The sequence below is a fragment of the Suricata suricatta genome, chromosome 17 (genome assembly GCF_006229205.1).
Source record: "Suricata suricatta isolate VVHF042 chromosome 17, meerkat_22Aug2017_6uvM2_HiC, whole genome shotgun sequence".
Taxonomy (NCBI): domain Eukaryota; kingdom Metazoa; phylum Chordata; class Mammalia; order Carnivora; family Herpestidae; genus Suricata; species Suricata suricatta.
In genome coordinates this window covers 57093896-57114204 of record NC_043716.1, presented here as the reverse complement: position 1 = coordinate 57114204, position 20309 = coordinate 57093896, and the positions used below count along the sequence as shown (strand labels likewise).

General features: G+C 57.8%; 1 protein-coding gene across 1 annotated transcript in view; it reads left to right on the top strand.

The window, feature by feature from the left end:
* RNF213 (ring finger protein 213) overlaps positions 1-20309 on the top strand; it is a 98867-nt gene that overhangs the window by 27792 nt on the left and 50766 nt on the right. Inside the window, exons 12-23 of the mRNA XM_029927121.1 lie at positions 487-825; positions 2685-2882; positions 3961-4183; positions 4641-4696; positions 5942-6095; positions 8685-8861; positions 11497-11586; positions 12616-12738; positions 14209-14389; positions 15853-16026; positions 16852-17001; positions 19598-20187. Of these exons, the coding sequence (XP_029782981.1) occupies positions 487-825; positions 2685-2882; positions 3961-4183; positions 4641-4696; positions 5942-6095; positions 8685-8861; positions 11497-11586; positions 12616-12738; positions 14209-14389; positions 15853-16026; positions 16852-17001; positions 19598-20187 (2455 nt within the window). The remainder of the gene's footprint in view (positions 1-486; positions 826-2684; positions 2883-3960; positions 4184-4640; positions 4697-5941; positions 6096-8684; positions 8862-11496; positions 11587-12615; positions 12739-14208; positions 14390-15852; positions 16027-16851; positions 17002-19597; positions 20188-20309) is intronic.

Genomic DNA, 20309 nt, shown 5'->3' with positions numbered 1-20309 from the left:
TCTGCCTCTGGCCCCACCCCCTCACCTGGCGCCACTCCTCCTCTGCCTCTAACCCCACCTTCTCACCTGGCGCCACCCCTCCTCTGCCTCTGGCCCCACCTTCTCACCTGGCCCCACCCCTCTTCTGCCTCTTCCCCTCCTTCTAACCGTCCCCACTCCTCCTCTGCCTCTGGTCCCACCTCCTCACTTGGCCTCTGGCAGAGCGGAAGGGAGTGGGAACTCTTCTCTATCACCTGTCCCCCCACATTGTGGGATGGCTCTGGCAGTTTTGAGACCATTTCTGATATGACAGTTGGACCCTTGTCAGTGTGGAGGCCCCCCCCCCCCACGCAGGGCTTTTGGACACGTCTCGTGGCAGCTCTCATCAAAGGCCCGGGGAAGAAGAGGGGTGCTCAGGGTCTGGTAGGGAGGCAGGGAAGGGGGTGACCCATCCACGGAGCTGTGTCTGCCCCTCGTGGGCCGTGGTCCCCTGCCCAGGTGACACAGAACGGCGGGAGAAGATGGGGCGGCCCTCACAGCCCTGAGGGTCACGACCCCACGACCCATCTTCCTTCTCTCCTGGCGTCAGGTGAAGAAAAACCTCTGGTCGTATTTAACAAACCAGTCAGCGCCGTTTCTGGGAAGAACCGGGGACCCTTGGCCCGAGGGCCACCCGGTGAGGAGGAAGCTACGGCTGGGCCTGGTCCTCCTGTTCGCGGTGGAGAGGTTTGACCTGCCCGTGTCGGAGGGCGACCTGGCCCTGCTCTGCCGCCTGCTCTGCCCGGACGCCTGCTCGCCGGGCGACCTCCGCCGGGACCTCAGCCACGTCTTCCAAACATGTTGGAGGTACTGTGTGTGTGTGTGTGTGTGTGTGTGTGTGAGTGTGTGTGTGTGAGTGTGTGTGAGTGTGTGTGTGTGTGTGTGAGAGAGAGAGAGGTTGAGAGAGAGCGTCGTAACTCTTCATCCTCATCACGTGCTGGTACAAGTGCCTGTCACAGATGGGAGGCAAACACCCAGGGAAGAGGGACGGCGTGACTGTACGTGCCTGTCCCTCCGGATCTGCCTGTCCGGCCTCTTCCCTCACGTACGCGTTGTCTCCACTTCTATTCCTTTTCTACCGAGTACCCCACTTTCGAGAAGCTTTATGGTGTATCACACCTTAAAATCGAGCAATTTTTTTTAAAATTAAAAGAAACTGGGGTGCCTGGCTGGTTCAGTTGGTGGAGACTGTGACTCTTGATTTCGGGGCTGTGAGTTCAAGCCCCACAGTGAGTGTAGGGTTTACTTAAAAATAAAATCTTAAAAAAGCAAAAGAGGAAAAGCACTGCATGGGAGCCCACGTGGGAAGAGCTGCCGGATGCGCCGCGAGAGCACGTGTGCCCCAGGAAGGAGCGTGGCCCACGGTTACATGTGTCTTTCACACACAGAGTCACCGATGATCAGGACACTCCGGGGAGTTGCAGACTTGAGGTTTTCAGGATGCGCAAGGCTTATGGGGATTAGGGAGGTGGTTTTTTCTTTTTTTGTCTTTATGTTTGGAAGGTGCCTTTCTGGGTATTTAAAAAAAACTGTCTTTAATGTTTATTTTTGAGAGACAGAAACACAGCACAAGTGGGGGAGGGGCAGAGACAGGGAGACACAGAATCAGAAGCAGCTCCAGGCTCCAAGCTGTCAGCACAGAGTCTGACATGGGACTTGAACCCATGAACCGTGAGATCATGACCTGAGTCGAAGTCACCGCTCCACCGACTGAGCCCCTGGGCGCCACTGGTTATTTATTTACTTTTTACACAAAGCCACACCCCTGTGTGCTGGGGACAGAAGTAGGGCCAGGCTTTGAGATTTGGCCGAGTCATTTGAACATGGTAAATGTCAGCGTGTAGCTTCCCAGAGCCGCGAACATCCCCTTTATCACCCCCGTGAGCATGTGATTGAGGGGTCAGGCTTCGAAGATTGCCGGTAGGGGCTCCCCTCGGACGTGCACGGAGCGACGGGGGAGCTCTCCCGGCCGCCTCTGGGGCCCCGTGTTCAGTTCCAGACGCGCGGGGCTCAGCCGTGCCGGGCAAGGGCGCTCTGGGTGCGGAGCCCCAGCCAGTCCTGAAGGAGCTTCCGTTTCCCGGGGGGCCGGGGCCTCCTGTGGTCTTGCCCAGGGCTGCGTGGGGGGAGCTGGGCGGTGACGGTGGGTGGGGCCTCCCTTGAACGACGGGTCTGACTAAGACACCTCCTTCCTGGTCTCACTAACTTGAAATAACCCGGCACGAGAACGCAGGTTTTAAGGGCAAACAATTGGTGGCAGATGTCCAGAGCTTGTGCAAGTGTGAAGTTCAAAGAGCCGGCGAGCGTCAGCGGCCTGCGACTTTAGGGAGGATGCCCTGCACTGTGGGCACCTCTCTCCTTGCGCTTATGGAGCAGCTTTATATCTGGGTTTACTGTTGCCTGAGGGTCTGGGCTCACAGCTCACGTAGGTCCCCAGACCTTGCGGCCCTCAGCTGTCAGGGAGGGCGGTCGGTCCCCACGGGGCCGCAGCGAGGGCCTGCCCCGGGGCTGGGGCCGAGGGTGCGCCCGTATGGCCCACGTGCCACGTTGCTCCCAGGCAGGCCACTCTTCTCGGCCCCCCTCTCCTGCCCCGTGTGAGGAGTGGGCGGGCCCCCAGGGCAGGCACCGTCCATCCTTGGCTCACCCGGGGCTCTCTGCTTCCTTCCCAGCTGGCGAGTGTTTCTGGTCAACCTGTGCCGGAGGTGCATTGCGAAGTCCGTGGACCTCTGGGTGCTCACCCTGCCTGTCCTGCACCACTGCATGGCCCCGTGCCCTCAAGGGAAGGGCTCCAGGATGCAGTCCGAGGACACCTGGGCGGCCCTGGAAGGAATCCCCTTCTCGGAGTTTCGGGAAAAAAGGCCAGATCAGTAAGTTGGAGAGCCGCACTTGTGTCTGTAAATCTTGGGGTGACAGCTGTGTTTCCAGGCCCTCAGGGAGTCTCCCCTGTGCGCACGTCCTGCTTCCGGCAGCCTTGCTCGGGGCACCGGGGGCTCAGGCGGTTAAGTGGCCAACTTCAGCTCAGGTCATGATCCTACAGTTCATGAGTCTGAGCCCCGCGTCGGGCTCTGTGCTGACTGCTCGGAGCCTGGAGCTGCTTCGGATTCGGTGTCTCCCTCTCTCTGCTCCTTCCTCACTTGTGCTCTGTCTCACTCTGTCTCTCAAAAATAAATACATGTTAGAAATGTTATTTTAAATTACTTCCTGAGAGGCACCTATGGGGTTCAGTCAGTTAAGCGTCCAACTCTTGGTTTCTGCTTAGGTCACAATCTCACAGTTTGTGGGATCGAGCCCCAAGTTGGGCTCCCTGCTGACAGCACAGAGCCTGCTTGGGCTGCTCTCCCTCTGGGCCCTCTCCGGCTGGAGCACGCTCGCTGACACTCTCTCTCAAGAATAAATAAATAAACATTAAATACTTAAAGGAAAGTATTGATATAATTGTATATATTTGAATCCCCTTCAGTGGTGTACGGACGTCTAGAAGAAATTCAGTCACTTAACAACCAGCCTTGGTCTTAAAGATCCCGCGTGTCCGTAAAGCTGGGAACAATGCTTAATTCTTGGTGAAATTCCCTGCTGTGCTAGAATAGACGTCATAGAATTTGGCTTTTTAATCATTTTCAGTGTAGATCAGTGGTGTTTGCCATAGTCACATGGCCGCGCCGCCCCTGCCCAGCGCTCTCTCCTTGTCCCCATTGTGACTCGGTCCCCGCGAAGTGTGCACTGTCAGCGCAGAGCCTGACTTGGGGCTCAATCCCACAAACCGGGAGATCATGACCTGAGCTGAAATCAGGAGTTGGACGTTTAACGGACTGAGCCACCCAGATGCCCCAACATTTAAATAATTTTTGAGTGTGGACTTCTTGGGTCCATTCTGACATTACGTAGCCCCGTCTGTGTTCGCTGACCTCACCGCTGCTCCTTTCCTGTCTGTTTCCCCTTCTGCAGGGGCCACTTGGTTGAGCTCATGGGGAAGGAGGCCCATCTGCTGCAGGTGGACGAGTGTCTCTTCCGCTCCTGGTTCAGTCTGGTGCCCCTGAGCAACCTGGTTGGCTTCGTGGGCGACTTCGTGGGCCACCTGAGCCACTTCCCCACGCGCATCCTGGACTGCCTTCTGGGCACTTGGTACCGGCTCCAGAGGCTGACGGGATTCTTCGTCCGAGAGTGGGAGGTCTGTGGTCCAGAGCGGGCTCTCGAGTCCTCGCTATGCAAAAGCAGATCAGCAAGTAGACGCTCAGAGCTTAGGACTCTTCTTTTCTGCGATCCTGGGAGGGTGAAGAAGCACGTAGAAGCCAGAGACCCGAGCGGGCGGCTGTTCGACAGGGCGACTGGGCGGGGCAGCTCTGCTTCCAGAGAGTTCTGCAAAGCCCTGGCCTCCTGGGGGTCAGGTGGGCGGGGTCGGGTGCTCCCTGGGTACAATTTTGTGGGGTGCAGGAAACGGTGTAATCTTAAATCCTGAATTTTATTTGTGAACAGTAGAAGGTAGGTTCCTGAGAACCTTAAAACTCGTGGGTAGAAAGAAAAGATCCATCGTTTTGCCTTATTTACGTGGGGGTTTTTCGGTTCTGCTTTTGTAAACATGGTGGCGTTATGTTTAACTCTCTTGTGTTTTTCCGCGGCCGTCCTAGAGCACCCAGAGCATGCTTCAGATGCTGTTGCACCTCCTGGATATTTATCAAGACAAGTGAGTAGAAAACGCGAAATGAGATCTTTGTCTTGCCCAAGGTCACCTTCACTGACCGCCAGCGTCCCGGACTTGCGTGGAGGTCGGAAGGGCCTCACCCAGCTCCTTCGCGGGCTGCTCATGCTTTTTTTTTCCTACACGTTGTCTTCCGTTTATTTTGAAACGATCACCATACTGCATATTCATGCTTGTGTTCTGTGTTTCTTTAACATTCGATCTCTACATGGTTTTTGCAAGTCAGGCCTGTTGAAAATAAAAATAAAAGGCGGCTTCACCTAGTTTTTGTTCAAATTTTTATTAAAAATTTTTAAAAAATATTTTATTTATTTTTGAGAGAGAAGAGACAGCGTGGGCAGGGGAGGGGCAGAGAGAGAGGGAGACAGAATCCGAAGCAGCTCCAGACCCTGAGCTGTCAGCACAGAGCCGAATGTGGGGCTGGAACCCACAAACCGGGAGATCGTGACCTGAGCCGACTGAGCCCCTGGGCGCCCCCACCTGGTTCTCCGGAATCACGTGCCCCTACAAATCCGTCTGACCTCTGAGACCGCAAGGGGGCACGACACAGCGCCGCACTCGGGGGGCCCAGGGGTTTCGTGAGGTTCTCGGGACACTTTGGTATCATCGCCCCTGGGTTCTTAGGGCATTCAGGGTGGGGGTGTCAGGTCCCCGTTGATGGCAAGCCCCGGCGGCCTCAGGACCCCCCCCCCCAACCCCCAGCCTGTCACAGAGGCGCCCTCACGGTACCTTTCTAACGCCACCTGCCACACCTCATTCCCGCCAGCTCTGGCCGCGTGTCAGCCAGGGTCCCTGAGGCCTGGTCCCCAAGAGCTGGATGAGACTCCGTGCGTGCACTGTACCTGTTCTAGCACTTCCTTCCATCCCTGTCTCCCTGTATCTTTCTGATTATTTTTTTGAATTTATGTAGTATGTTAATCTTCAGTAATATACATTGCTAGCTTTTTTTCTTTCTTTCTCAGACGAGGGACTGTGCTTGGGAATAGTTACCCTTGCTTTTGTTAAAATGGTTCAGACTTTGGAGGCAACCAGAAAGCCCTTGTGTCCTTTTTGTCCGGGTCATGGGTTTGGGACCTGTTGAAATGTTCCAGACGTTAACGTATTCGGGATCAGATATGTGCCTGGCTCGGCGGGGGCTGGACGGGAAGGAAGGTGTCATGGATCTTGGGTACTCTTGCCTCGTTCCTCCCAAATTACCTCAGTCATTTCTCTTACCTCTTTGTGGGGTAGGATTCTTGAGGAGCCCTTGATCCAGTCCTACTTGACCGTGTGCCTGAAACTTCATGAAACTGTCTGCCGGATCACAAAAGAACCCAGGTTTTATGAGCTGCCCGCCCTGTCCGCTGAGCTCGTCTGCCGGATCATCACACTCAAACCTCTGCTGGTACGTGGGGCTCACGCCCAGCTTCGTGCCGCAGGGAGTGGGGGTTTCGAGCGGCCTCGACCCCGAAGGGAGATCAGCTGCTTCACAGAGCGGGTGACTGTGTCCTCGGAATACATGTCGGGCACCTGCCCCGTGCCGGGCTCCGTTCTGTGCACCGAGGGTGTTTCCGTGAGCCCGAGTCTGCGCCCTTGCCCTCGGCGGGCTGCACGGAGGGAGGCAGGCAGGCCGTGCAGGGGATCAAGTACGGAACCTCGGGGCAGGTGGCGGTGTGCCCGGAGCGCGGGTCCCAGCCCGGGCTCTCCACGTGACTTTGTTTCCTGGACACTGTTTCTTAAATATACCAGCGAAGGGCACGCATCCAGATGCACAAGCTCGGTGTCTCCACGCAGCCGTGTGCCTGCGTCACCCCCGGGACCGGGCTGTGGGGGCCCCCGGCGCCCTGTCCCCTCTCCCTCTGCTTGCCTCCCCAAGGGAACCCCCTTCTGATTCTTGCTGCCCAAGATGGGCTTTCCCCGTCTTTGCACCCTTTTGCGTCTTGTGTCTGCTTGCTTCAGTCGGCCCAGTGTGTCTGGACTCACGCCCATCCCTGTTTACGGCAGAACGTTCTTCCTTCCTCCGTGTTGTCCGCTTAGCACACGTGAGCTCCTGACTCCACCCTGAAGATGATGCGAGACTTCATTTGTATACTGACCGTTGGCTTGTTAACCGTAGCAGGAGCCAGAGCTGTGAGTTAGTGACGCAAGAGTCCCCGTGTTTTTCCTTTATTCTTCTCACTTTTTCTTCTTTCAAATGCCAAAGACACGTTTAAAATAAATGTCACTAAGATGTTTGCTTCCTGCCGAAACCGCTTTAAACCATCACAGGCAGGTACCTACTTCCATAAATATATGGAAGAAAATACATATGCATTTTCCCACTGAAAAAACTCTTAAATGCTGGTTGGACTCCCTGATCAGTGGAGCCCCGATCAGTGGAGCCCCCGATCAGTGGAGCCCCCGATCAGTGGAGTCCCCGATCAGTACAGTATGGTGAAAGTACTCGACTCGAGCCAGAGAATCAAAAAGCCTTGCAAAACTGAGCTTCAAAGTATATGGTCAGTTTTCAGCAAGCTTTTGGATGGGTCCTGCCAGAGGGTGAGGTGCCCTGATGGGACACCAGACACAGCAAGGCAAGGAACGCGTGAAGGCTCTGGACGAGCTTGTGGCCCTGGGCTGTCCCCTGCTGTCGTCTCTGCCCCGCCCTGTGCTGGGCGCATGGATGGAAAAGAGCGGGGCCTGGTCTCAGGAAGGTGTGGAGGGGGCCAGCCAGGGACCATGTAAGTGCAGCGCCGGAGGCAGGCGGCAGGCTGGCGTGCCTGGAAGGAGCCCTGGGAGCCAAGGGCAGGGCCGGTGTCCCTATGAGGCGCAAACAGCCCCCACCGGGCCGGGAAGGAGACACTGCTGTTCTCAAGGGCCCTCCTCCGGGAGCGGAGTGTAGCTAGAGATGCGGCCGGGGTCTAGACAAGGCCAGACCACAGGGCAACCACGCCATGCTGGACCTTCTGGATTGTTCTAGAAGGTGCTGTGCCATTCGGGGATTTCAAGCAAGGGCGGGCATGTCCAATTTTTAGCAGAGAACCACCGTGCCCTCTTGCCGTCCACGGATCCCGGTTGCTGGCCAGGCACCCCTCGCCACCCCCTGCTCGTCTTTATGGACAGAGCCCCCTCTTGCCCTAGGCTGGGTACAGCCCCCTTCAGGCACCCAGAGGCCATCTCGCGCTTTCCCCATTTGACACCTACGTGGTTATCGAGCAGGTGCTTGCCTGTCTGTCTGTCCGTCCGTGAGCTGTTGCGCACTCCACTCCCCCACAGCGTCTGCCCCTGTGGAGAAACAACCTCTGCTTGGCCGCTGGGTCGGGGAGGGGCACGTGGCGGTTTGCAGGGGGCCTCCCCAGAGGGCGGCGTGGCAGTGGGTCCAGTTGTGTGTCCTGACGCTTTCCCCGAGCTTGCGGGTTGCTGCTGACGGGCTGGAGCTGGGAGGGGCACGGGCCCTGTGGACGTGAGGCTCTGTGCCCGTCCGCCTCACGGACATGCGCCAGGGCCAGGGGACCATGGCCAGAACCCGTCCCCAGGGAGAAAGGAGTTTTTGGAGTAGGGGAGACCTCGTGGGACGGAAGCTGGACGGGAGGGGCCTTGGGTCTGGCTCCGGCTGCGGGGCCGGGGTCTGCATGGCACTCCAGTAGGGGCTCCCCCGGGCTGCTGGAGGCCCTGCGACTGGGGCGCGTCCTTCTGCAGAAGGCGGCCTGGCGTGGCCTGCTCGTTGGTAAGGCAGAGTCCACCAGGCTGTCGCTGAGCTGGGGGGCTCCCAGGAGCAGAAGGCTTGTCCTTCCCAAGACCCCCGCTTTGCCCGAGCTGCCCGCTCTCAGAGCGAAGCCACACAGTCCAGGGAAGTCGAAGCTCCTGGAGACGTAGGCGAGGCCGGTGTCGGGGGCACACTTGTGTGGCTCCTTGTGGCCAGTTCTTGAGCGTCTGCCGTGGCTCCGGAAGGGAGAGCGGCATCAAATGGCTCAAGTCACAGCGCGGGGACCCTCACTCTCTCTCTCTCACTCAGCAGGAGGACTCAGCCGAACACCCAGGGAAGGAGACCGGGAAGAAGAATTCTGTGCAAACAGTCTTCCAGGCGACGGTCGCCAAGACCAGAGCGTGGCTGCAGGGCGTGTTTCAGGAGAGCATGCTCATCCTCAGCCACTGGTCTCCTGTCCAGTTCCGGTACCAGGAGGAGATCAAGGTGCGCCGTGCGGGCCGGGGTGCTGACGAGACGCGCCGGCCCCTCCCTGTCCGGGGTGTGAGAGCCCCGTGCCGGTCGCGCTGCCCACGGGCCACCCTGGCCGGGTCCACGGCGGTCCCCCCGGGGCCTGTCGCGGGGGTGCGGAGACGCGGGGTCTGCAGGGAGGGGCCTGCGGGCTCCCTTTCAGCAAGGAGGGCGGTGGGCAGTTTGGCTGGAGGAGGCCGAGAATCGTGGAGGGAGAGTTCCTCGAAGGGGAGCCTGGGCGGAGTCCTCTGCACGCGGCACGGACGAGCGGAGGGCGGGCCTTGGTCGGCTGGTGCGCGAACGGTTCTCAGTTCAGGGCAGTGATAACGGTAAACGATGACACTAATTAAAATGTAACTGGACGTCTACTCTCAGGCAGGGGTGGCGGTCAGCCATGTCTTACAGAAGAGGTGACAGGGTTGGGGGACATGAGAGAGTGGACCGGAGCTCGGGCAGCCCGGCGCCATCAGAGCCGCGCGGGCGAACCTGGCCGAGTTCTTGGAGCCTGTTCGCCAGCGGTCCGGACACGGCCATGGGGAGGGGATGAGCCGCCCTACCAGGCGGCCCCCACGCCCCTTCCAGCCAGATTTCAGCAGGGTCTCGCCTCCCAGTGACACTTCAACGGGCGAGTCTTAAATCCCACAGTTGACGCTGTGCATGAGCAGGGCTGATGGCGTCTCAGACTTTCCCCTTCTGCACACGGAGGGGCAACGATCATTAATCCGCCCAGGTCTCCCACCAGTCCCCCCCAGAGGGCCAGGGTCTGGGGTCAAAACGAAGAAAACGCACGTCAATCTTGGACCTTGTTTAGAGGTTTCGTTGTTGGTAGAGGACGGGGCGCTTCTGGAGTCGTCAGTGTGAGCGCGCAGCCTAGGGGCTGGGAAGCCAGGCGTAGGGCCAGGGGCCGGTCCTGGTATGGGCTCGTGACCTGGCGGGCTGGGATGGCTCCCAGCTCTCTCCACCGAAAGGTCTAGAAATCGTGTCAGCCAGGCTGGTGAGAGCCCACGGGCGTGGCTTTACCATCCCCGTTATGAGAAACCAGGGCCTCGGGAGGGACAGCTGGCTCTGCAGCCTGACACGCCTGTGGCAGACACGGGGTCCGCCGTGGGCTGGCGTCCAGGGTCGGCTCCTGGGACGGAACCGGGCAGCGTCGATGGTTCAGTTCCTGGCGCTTCGGGGACGCCAGCGTCCAGGCCGTGGCAGCTGTGCTGGGGCCAAGTAGGGCGTGGACTTACGGGGAACTCGAGCTGAGCAGATGTGGGAACTCTGCAGTTTTGCTGTAAGTCTGAAGTCCTTCCACGTTTTTAGAAAAAGGAAACAGAAGGTCATCCGAAGGGACTGCTAGCCGACCCTGGGACCATCGGTCATCCAAATGAGGAATGCCAGGACTGGATGACAGTTTATTAATGCTTGAAACACGTTTACAGACACAGAAGGGGGAGGGAAGAGAAAGCTCCCTGTTTTAGTGGAGAATGCGACCAACGAATGTGGAAGGAACCGTCGTGGTCAGAACCCTCACGTGTAGCTCGGGCTGAACTCAGTGGGCGGGAGTGTTAGGAAGCGGCGTATCCAGACTGTAAGTTAATACGAAGCAGGTACGCGCACGGTGGAGGAATCTAGCAGAGCCGACGGAGTGAGGGCCTCCTGGTCTCCGTGAGCCGGGCTCCGATGCGGCGCTGTCTCCGAGGTGCCCGGTGAGCCGCGGGAATGTGGATCTCCATCCTGCCTGCTCTACAGAAAATACACTTTTTTTAGCGTTTATTTATTGTTGACAGACAGCAACAGAGCACAAGCAGGGGAGGGTCAGAGAGAGAGGGAGACACTGAGCTGTCAGCACAGAGCCCAGGGCTCGAACCCATAGGCCATGAGATCATGACCTGAGCTGAAGTCGGGTGCTTCACTGACAGCCATCCAGGTGCCCCCAGAAAATACATTTTCAATATGGCTCAACTGAATAGTGTTCCTGCCAAAAAAATAAATAAGGAATCTGCATGTCCTCATGGAAGAATTATGAGTCCAGTCGGATCAAGAGACAGACTACAGACAGAAGAATGGACGCCCTTCCCCACCCCCCGTCAGCAGACAGGGTCCCCCCAACTCGAACCGCCCCGAGTGTGACGCTTGCACCCCGATTGTGCAGCAGGAAGGCCCCGATACTAGGAGGGCCCTTCCCAGGTATTTGGGGGTCACGTGCTGTGGAACCTGAGCCCTTGCTCCGTGTGGTTCTGCAGAGAAGACGCATCATGAAGGAGACAGAAGCAACAGCTGCTTAGTACTGACGGGAAACGGGTTTCTTTGGGTTACTCCTGCAACTTTTGTTTTACGTTCAGACTTTCGTTGAGATTTAAGACGAGAGAAATGCTTTCAGGCTGGAGACCAGCTGCGCGGCGGAGGGGGCATCCTGGCCGGTCCCTCCGAAGCCCTTCCTTTTCAAAGTCCGGGACTGGGACAGGCAGCCCTTCCTTGTTCCTGACCCTGCTCACCGGTGACAGAGACGTGGTCAGAGCCCTGGTGTCGGCGTCGCAGAACTGCCATGACAGTCTTTCCTTTTTCATAGAATTCGGTGTGGCGCTCCGTCAGGGCGCCGTCACCGACTTGGGGGCTTTTGCAGGTCTGGAGGCGGCTGGTGGAAATCGGCTTCCCCATGGAGTACGGCTGGGAGGAGTCGCTGATGGGCGACCTGGAAGGAAGAATCAAACAGGTACCAGAGGCCGGGATGTGCTTTTCAGGGGCACGTGATGAAGCCGCACCATTCATAACGTCACGAAGACACGGAACGGTGTATTTGGTGGGTGGTTGTGGCGTGGGGTAAACACGACCTTGCGTTTTTCTTTTTTCTTTTTAAATTTTTTTTCATGGTTTTTATTTATTTTTGAGAGTGTGAGGGGAGGGTCAGAGAGAGAGGGAGACACAGAATCAGAAGCAGGCTCCAGGCGCCGAGCTAGCTGTCAGGCTTGAACCCAGACGCCCCGTCCTTGCATTTTTTATTTAGCCTTAATAGTTTGACCAAAAGTGACATTCCAGCGAAGAGTAAGGGAACGGGTCTTGCCTCCCGGGAAACTCTAGGTTTGTGGAGTAAAGTCCTTCCATGCTCAGTAGCTCTGAATGGGACAGATTCCTTACCAACCCCAGTGACGAATGGGGAAGCAAAACTGCCTTCATTTCTTTTTCTTTTCGAGAGACAGAGACGGAGTCAGAATGCAGGCAGGGGAGAGGGGGAGAGGGAGAGCAGAGAGCATCTCAAACAAGCTCATGCGTAGCTCAGAGCCCAACGTGGAGCTCGATCCCATGACCTGAGCCAAAATCAAGAGTCCATTGCTGAACTGACTGAGCCACCCAGGCGTCCCCATGTCTTCATTTTTAATTGAAGCCTGTGACCCTGGGGAAGTTAGGACTCATTTTTACGTGATATGAGAGTTTTATGTGTAACTGTCAAATCGATCTTTCTTCGGGAAAGTGGAAGCAAGGCGGAATCGCTTATTTTTCAGTCTCCCTGTTTGTGTCAGCTGCTGGGCCTGGTGCTTTTTCTGCAAAGTGGGAAAGAGACTCTGCATCATATTCTCATTTGTCTAATGGCTACGGATAGGGGGCCCGGGGGACGTGGTCAGGGTGGGTGGGAAGTGACCCACGTGGGACCTGGTACGGTGTGAGGGACGTGGGGGCGAGAGGGGGCTTGCCTTCTCCGGAGGAGTCGATGCCGCCAGCGCTCTCCCCCCGTCCTGTGTTGCAGGAGAAGCCTCTTGTCCAGATCTCCGCCTTCTGCAGCGCCCAGTGGGATGCCATGGGCCTAGAGGACAGCGTGTCGAGATGCTTCGAGAAGTGCGTCCTCGAAGCAGTGAACACAGCCTGCCAGGTGCGCCGCGCCCCGCGGGGGAGACGGACTCGGGGGCCCGGCCGTCCTCCCACATCAGCTGCCCAGGGCCGTTCAGGGCCTGCTGGTTCTGAGCCCCGCGGCCCCGGGCGCCCCCTTCTTGCCTAGAGAGAGGGTCCTGAATATCCGTGCCCTTGGCCCTGAGATGCTGCTCAGCTTCCTGCCGCTGCAGCAGCGCGCTGCTACGGTGGCCCCGGATCAAGCAGGCCCAGCACTGCTCCTGAAGTCCTTACTGCTGCTGGATTGGTTTCTGTTTTGTTCTGTTTTGTTTTGTTTTCATTTTGGGGATAAGTTTATTTATTTAGAGAGAGATCGAGCAGGGAAGGGACAGAGAGAGGAGAGAGAGAATCCCAAGCAGGCTCCATGCGGTCAGCACAGATTCCAACCCGGGGCTCGATCCCACAAACCGTGAGATCACGACCTGAACTGAAACCAAGAGCCGGATGCCCAACCGACTGGGACAGGCGTGCGCCCCGGCTGCTACTGGCTGGCGTTACCACCTGCTCACACCTGCTCCCCACACGCCCAGGGACTCCAAAGGCTGCAGGGCGTTTGTGGGAGAGGAGGAGGAGTTTGAAAAGACTCTGTCAACTCACTTAGGCCTTTTTCTGCCAAGTGGGAAGAGATTCTGCCCCACGCTGTCCCTTAGGAAGAGCCTTGCGCTCTGCGCGTGGGTGAGCCCTCGGGATTTCTGTACATAAAATCACATTGTGTACAGGTAGACGTGGTTTTACTTCTTCCTTTCTGGTCTGGAGCCTTTCATGTCTCGTTATCGCTTCACTGGTCTGATCAGAGCACCCCCTGTGCCTCCTCTCTGGGCGGGGCGGCCTCAGCCTTACGCTCGGGAGGGTGTCGGTGGCTCTGAACTTGTCACAGGTGCCTTTCGCTTGGTTGAGGACCCCCCCTGCCTCGTTGAGGGTCGTACCCGGGAACGACGCAGGATGCCGAGTCTCCCATGTCCCCTGAGACGACCGTGTGCTCACTTCTCTCTGGAAATGATGTCTCACGTTAGCAAATGTTCCCTGTCTCGGGGCTGCTGCGGGGCTCAGCTGGTTGAGTGTCCAACTTCTGCTCAGGTCATGATCTCAGTTTGTGAGTTCAAGCCCCTCATCGGGCTCTGCTGCCAGTGCAGAGCCAGCTTGGGATTCTCTCCCCGCTTCTCTCTCTGCCTGTGTCTCTCATTCAAAATAACGAAATCAACTTAAAAAGGCCACAGATTTTTGAGCACTCTTGCCGCATCTCTGCTGCTCGGCTGGTGAGCACACGGCCTGCAGGAAACAGGGAAGCCCCACGAAAAGTGAAGTGTTGTATTCTCTTGGTTTTTTGTGAGGCTTTGCAGAACCAGTCACAGAGGGTTTCTGGAATGCTATTGAGCGAGTGATTTGTTTACGAAGGAAACCAAACAAACAACAACAAACCCGCCCTGCACTCCCGTCTTTGTTCACGGCACAGTCTCAGACCAGCATTCTGGAGAAGATTCCCCACCACGACCTGCAGAAGTTCGGCAGCCTGGTGTCGGCCGTGATCACCAAGGCCTGGCCGAGGAGCGACGGGCAGGCCGTGGAGGAGCTGGACGGGGTCTTGAAGCACCTGCTCACGTGGCCGGACGTCAAGCATCTCTTCAAGTTGTACGGTTCGTCCTCGGGGGTGCCGGGCGCGTCCGCTCCGTCTGCCTGTGTCTTCCTGACCCCGGGCCGGGGGCCAGAGCGCTGGGCCGGCTGCTCAGGGCGGGCTGAGGGACCAGGGAAGCAGACGGGCGGCAGGATCGCGGCAGGGCTCAGTATCCTGCCCGAGCGCTCGCCGTGCCCCAGCCTCAGTGCCCACGTACGACCCTTGAAACAGTCCTGAAAGATCCCCGTTCTTCACATGAGGGAATGGAGGTGGGCGGGGGGCTTGTGATGCGACTCAGCCGAGGTCTCAAAGACAAATACCAGTAACTAAAATTCATACCCATGTGTGTCTGGTTCTGAAAACCACTCTCTGTGATTCTGAGATCAGCGTCAGCTTCTGACCCAATACTGACGACTTTTAATGAGAAACCTAAATACCGTCTGTTTCTTCTGCCCTGACCCCCACGCGTCTAGTGTTTTGTGACCAAAGAGGGGGAGGTGTGTGTTGCCCAAAACACATCGTATTCAAGTGTATGTGTAAGTGGTTGGATCCGGATTTAGGGGGATGTCATTGAATTTGGGACTAAAAACCCCAGTTAGAGGATTCGGAGTCTGCGAGGTGGGATGACGGGAGAGCCCGGCGCGGACGCGTCTTGTGGGGATGACGCAAGGTCCTCGGCGCGGGGCCTGCGTGCCTCGTGGAGCCCCTCGCTTGAAAAGGTTACACTTGTGTCTTAAAGTTAATGGGCGCTGTTAGGGGCGTCTGGGCGGCTCAGTCGGTTAAGTATCTGTCTAACTCCGGCTCAGGTCATGATCGCACAGTCCGTGGGTTCGAGCCCCACATCAGGCTCTGTGCTGACAGCTCAGAGCCTGGAGCCTGCTTTGGATTCTGTGTCTCCCTCTCGCTCTGTCCCTGCTTGGCTTGCTTTCCCTCAAAAATAAATATACATTGAAAATAAAAAAGAATAAATAAAAATACTGCATTCTCCATTGATCTTAAAACTCAAATTCAGAGTTTTGCAAGAGAGCCAACATGTGCAGGATATCAGAGCCTCACATTGACGGCTGTCTGTGAAAACGCCCCCTGGGCCACCTCGCTGGGCGCCCAGCGCGCTGCTCTCTGCACGGGTTCTCGAGACGTGGTGCCTAACGGAGAGAGTCGTTCAAGAACGATCCTCCGCGCTCGCTGAAGGGGCACAGGCTTTAAAAGCCAGAGGCGCGCGGCTCTCCTGGCCGAGTCCCGCCTGCCGGGAGTCACCGCAGTGAGCAAGGTCACTTGGGACCCCTTCCAGGCAAAAGCAGAATCGAGCTAAGGGAGAGAAGCACATGTGGGGACGCAGGGTGACCGTTGCTTGTCTTGCTCGTGGTGGGGGCAGAGCAGCGAGCAGGCCGTGGGGCAGCCCTGCGTTGCACGGAGTCGGGGCCGGGGTGGGGGGCGGCAGAAGCAGGCACCCCGTGTTAAGTCTGTTCTCCTCCACCTGCTCAGAAACCGATGAGAAGGTGTTGGCCAACATGACAGAGGACAGCAAGAAGCTGCTGGCCGTCGCGGACTCTGTGTTCACCAAGGTCACCGAGGACCTCCTGACGGGCACCATCTTGGTTCGACAGCTGGAGCTCATCGTGAAGCACACCAGCCAGTTCCTGGACATCTGGCTGTTGAGTGAGTGTCGGAGCTCCATCCCCACTTCCGGGTGGTGGGCGAGGCCAGCGTGCGTCCGTGCGGGTTGTAGAAGGGGCCTCTGTGAAGAGTGGCTCTTCCCGTCAGTAAGTTGAGAGGTGATGGTTTTTTGGGTTTTTTTTTTAACGTTTTATTTATTTTTGAGAGAGACAGAGCGTGAGCGTGAGCAGGGGAGGGTCAGAGAGAAAGGGAGACACAGAATCTGAGGACAGATTCCAGGCTCTGAGCTGTCAGCAGAGCCCGATGCAGGGCTCAGACCCATGAACCATGAGATCATGACCTGAGCCAAAGTCGGATGCTTAAGTGCCAGATCCACACAGGCGCCCCGAGAGGGGATGGTTTCTAATCCTCAGGAAGATGGTGGGAAAGTGACCAAATAATGAGCCTGGGAGACCGCCCTGTTTCCCTCCTCGAGGCTGGGCTCGCGGGTGCGTGGACAAGCCTGGCTGTGCCCGTGGCAGCCGCCCCGTCCGTCCCTATGTCCCTGCACTCCGAGCGTCCTCACAGGGGCCTGCAGAGGGGCACCTGGGCGCTCAGTCCGTTGGGCGTCCGACTTCAACTCAGGTCGTGATCTCACGGTTCCTGAGTTCAAGCCCCATGTTGGGCTCTGTGCTGACAGCTCGGGGCCTGGAACCTGCTTCAGATTCTGTGTCTCTGTCTCTCTCTGCTCTTCGCCGTTCATGCTCTGTTTCTCTCTGTCTCAAAAATAAATAAACGTTAAAAACATTTTTTTTAAAAAGGGAGCTGGCCCAGATGGGCGCCATGGAGGATACTGGCTCCTTCTACAGGGTTCCTTTTGTTTTCCAGAGAGAAAGCGCCTTTCGCCGCAGGAGAAAAAGCAGGACGTGAAGGAAGTGCTGGACTGGAGGAAGGAGGAACTGAAGTTTCTGAAGAAAGAGAAGAAGTGTGTGCACAGCCTCCTGAAGCTGTGCGAGGATGTGAAGCACCTGGTGGAAGGTGAGCCCCGAGAGAACCCGCATGGACACGAGGGGGGGTCCTGGGGGAGGCATCCCAGGAGCCGGACGCACGCGCACACCGCAGTGCCCACCTGGGCCGGGAGGCGTTTCATGACGGGTCCAGTTTCAGGTGCCGCCTTGGTCGTTGGGCTGTTTAGCCCCGAGCGGCCATCCAGGCCCAGGCGCTCCGCCGCGCCCACCCTGATCTGTGATCTGTTCCCTCCCCCCGCCCACCCTGATCTGTGATGTTCCCTCCCCCCGCCCATCCGTTCTGCAGTCCTTGCCCATTGATGACGTCTGCCTTCCGGCCAGAGTAACCACTGGGCCGGGTGCACACTGCTGTGCCATGTGACACAGAGACCTATCGAGACCACGGAAGCCGAATGCAGGGGGTCTTTATTACCGGCCAGGATGGCACAGAGTTAACAGGGACTCTAAATGTGTGGCCTGAGCCCCCGGACGCAGGGCTTTTCATAATCAGCCAGCAGGCAGGTGGGCAGGACAGAGGCAGGACTGAGTGGTTACTGTAAACAGGCCACGTGGTGATGACAGGGCACGCTTGTCCTGGTGCGCAGGCCAACGTCTGTTCCTGTGAAGGCGGCCATGGCCGTGGGGTTCAAGGGAGCAGCCATCACCTCAAGGACAAAGTACGCAAACTGCGTCACACACAGCCACTAGCTCGGGGACATTAACCCTTGGCCTCTTGTTTTTTTCCCTTGCACCTGAGGATAGTTACGTAGCCCTCCGAGTGTAGACCCAGAAGGTAAACTCTGGGTCAGGATGGAAAGACTGAAGCTGAACTCACGTATAACACAGACTCACAGAGGGGAGAGCCTGCCAGATGTGGGCTGCGTTGCTCCGCTGTCCCTGGTGCTGGGGACAGTCAGATGTGACCCTGGCTCCTGGTCTCCCTCTCTGGGGCTCCGGACATCTCTCCAGCCCCGCCTTTCGGAGATTTCACGGTGCCGCGCCAGAGTCGGGTTGACCTTCCACCCATCCTACCGGGCGTACTTAGGTCTTCCTGACCTAGAAATCCCCGTCCTTGACTCCGGGAAATTCGCCTGAGCGGCTGGATGGGCTCTTCTCTTCTCGAGGGGGCACCTCATTGGGTCCCGGCCCTCCCGCAGTGGAGGAATTTCCTCTTCTGTTTTCTGTCTCTGGTTTTCGCTCCGCTTTCTGAGAAATGTTGGCACCTTGACATCCAGCCTTCCCCTTACGTATTCATCTCAGTCGTCACACTGATCTGCCCGAACTCCCTTTAGATTTCTCTGCTCGTGTTGACAATTGCAGTGTCTTGTCTTTCGGAGATTATTGTCATTTTCGGCTTAGAGGTTTTCCTTGACTTTTACCCCAGGGTTTCCTGTTTCCTCCGAGTTGTCCTCACGTGGATGTTTCTGTGTCTGTCATCCATGTTTAAGCCTTCCACCTCGTGTCTGGGAATCTGTCCGTCTGTGCAAGAGGGCGCCTAGCAAACTGACCATAGCCCCTAGGGGGTGCGGCTGGGCCTCTGGTAGACATGTTAGGTCCTGTCCCAGGGGCTGCTCAGACCAGTGTGGGGGACGTGGGCCCGGCTGCGGGGCCCTGGGAGTGGAGAGATGGAAGGGGCTGGAGGACCGTCCGCATCTGGTCCTCTCAGGATCCTGCTCCTGCCTCCCCTCCCCGCTGCCCGTGGCGTGTGTCCTTCCTCTTACACTTCCTCCATCATCTTCCTGAGGAAGGACATGTGTCTGGGCATGCCTGATTCTCCCGAGCGCCCCAGAGCCCTCCGCGTCAGCAGCTGTCGATGGCTGGGGTGGAGAGGGGCGGGGTCCTGCTGCCTAGAATGGGGTGAGCGTGGGGCGCCTGGGTGACTCAGTTGGTTAAGCATCCAGCTTCCGTTCAGGTCATGATCTCACGGTTCGTGGGTTCGAGCCCTGCGTCGGGCTCTGTGCTGACAGCTCAGAGCCTGGAGCCTGCTTTGGATTTTGTGTCTCCCTCTCTCTTTGACCCTCCCTTGCTCATGATATCTCTCCTCTCAAAAATAAAGTATAAAAAGACGTTAAAACAAAATAGAACAGGGTGAGTGTGAAAATTGGCTTCTTCTCCAGCTTTTCAAGCCAGGCCTCCTTATTTCTCCTCACCTCCAACCACTCGTGCGACCGGGGTGGATGCCGCCAGCCTCCCCGATGTGAGCCGTCCGGCCACGCCTTGGGGCCCAGCTTGGGCTTGGCCGTGGCTCCAGGGCTGCTTTTTAATCCCCCCTCCCCATCCCCGGCCGTGATCTTCTCTGCTTCTCCCAGCCTTCTGTGTTTGTGACTTTTCCAAAACCTGTGTGTTGTGCCCCTAGAGCGGGGAGGGGGGAGTGGAGCAGGCAGTGTCCACACTGTCACGTGTGCCCAGAAGTGCCTAGAGGGGACCGTGCTTGCTGTGTTGTGAACACCCGTGAGCAAGCTGAGGGGGCCGGTGCGGGGAGCCCGGCGGGTCCTCACTGAGGACAAGTGGCAGCAAGTGCGTTCACGTGAGTTCTCTTTTGTGCAGTGAGGACGGTCGATATGGGGAAAATAAAGGGGTGTCGTGAGCAGAGGTTTGACTCCTGACGTTTCTTTGTGGGTTCCCAGTGGACCTGGAGGAGGTGACGAGAAAACACGTGGAGGACCTCGACAGCAAAAGTCTGAGTGATGCCGTGACAGTGAGGCTGTCCGCCACCTCCCTGGGCGGGAAGCGGACAACCCATTACAGCCTGAGCCCCCACGTCCAGGAGATGGCCGAGAAGATGGACTGGCTCAAGGACAGCCACATCTTCTGCGCCTTCTGGGCGGAGGCCGCGGAGGGGCTGAGCGAGCCCGAGGAGGAGCCGGAGCGGCAGCGGCTGCAGCCCGAGGAGGCGCACGACTGCCTGTTCCAGCCCTGCCTCCAGCGCTACCTGGGTCTCTACGAGGACCTGAGGTCGGGAGCGGTCACCCTGCAGGAGGTCAACGTCGTCTTCAAGAACTTCGTGAACAGGTACAGCCAGCTCACCTCTGAGCTCCAGCGTATGTGTGCCCTGGACAGCAGGGACCAGAGAGACTGGGTCAAGGACCGCGTCAGGCAGATCAAGGAGTGCCATCACCTGCACCAGGCCGTCAGCTCAGCCAAGGCCATCCTGAAGGTCAAGGAGAATTTGGGCCTGACCGGTGACTTCAGCGTTCTACAGACTTTGTTAAACTTTGTAAGTGATTCGCCAGGGACCCCTGGGGCGGGGGGTTCGGGAGGTTGTGGAGTGGCGGTGGGGGCCTCGTGGGCCCAGAAGCCGGACAGGATGGCGTCTTCCCCGCCCCCCCCGGGAGCGCT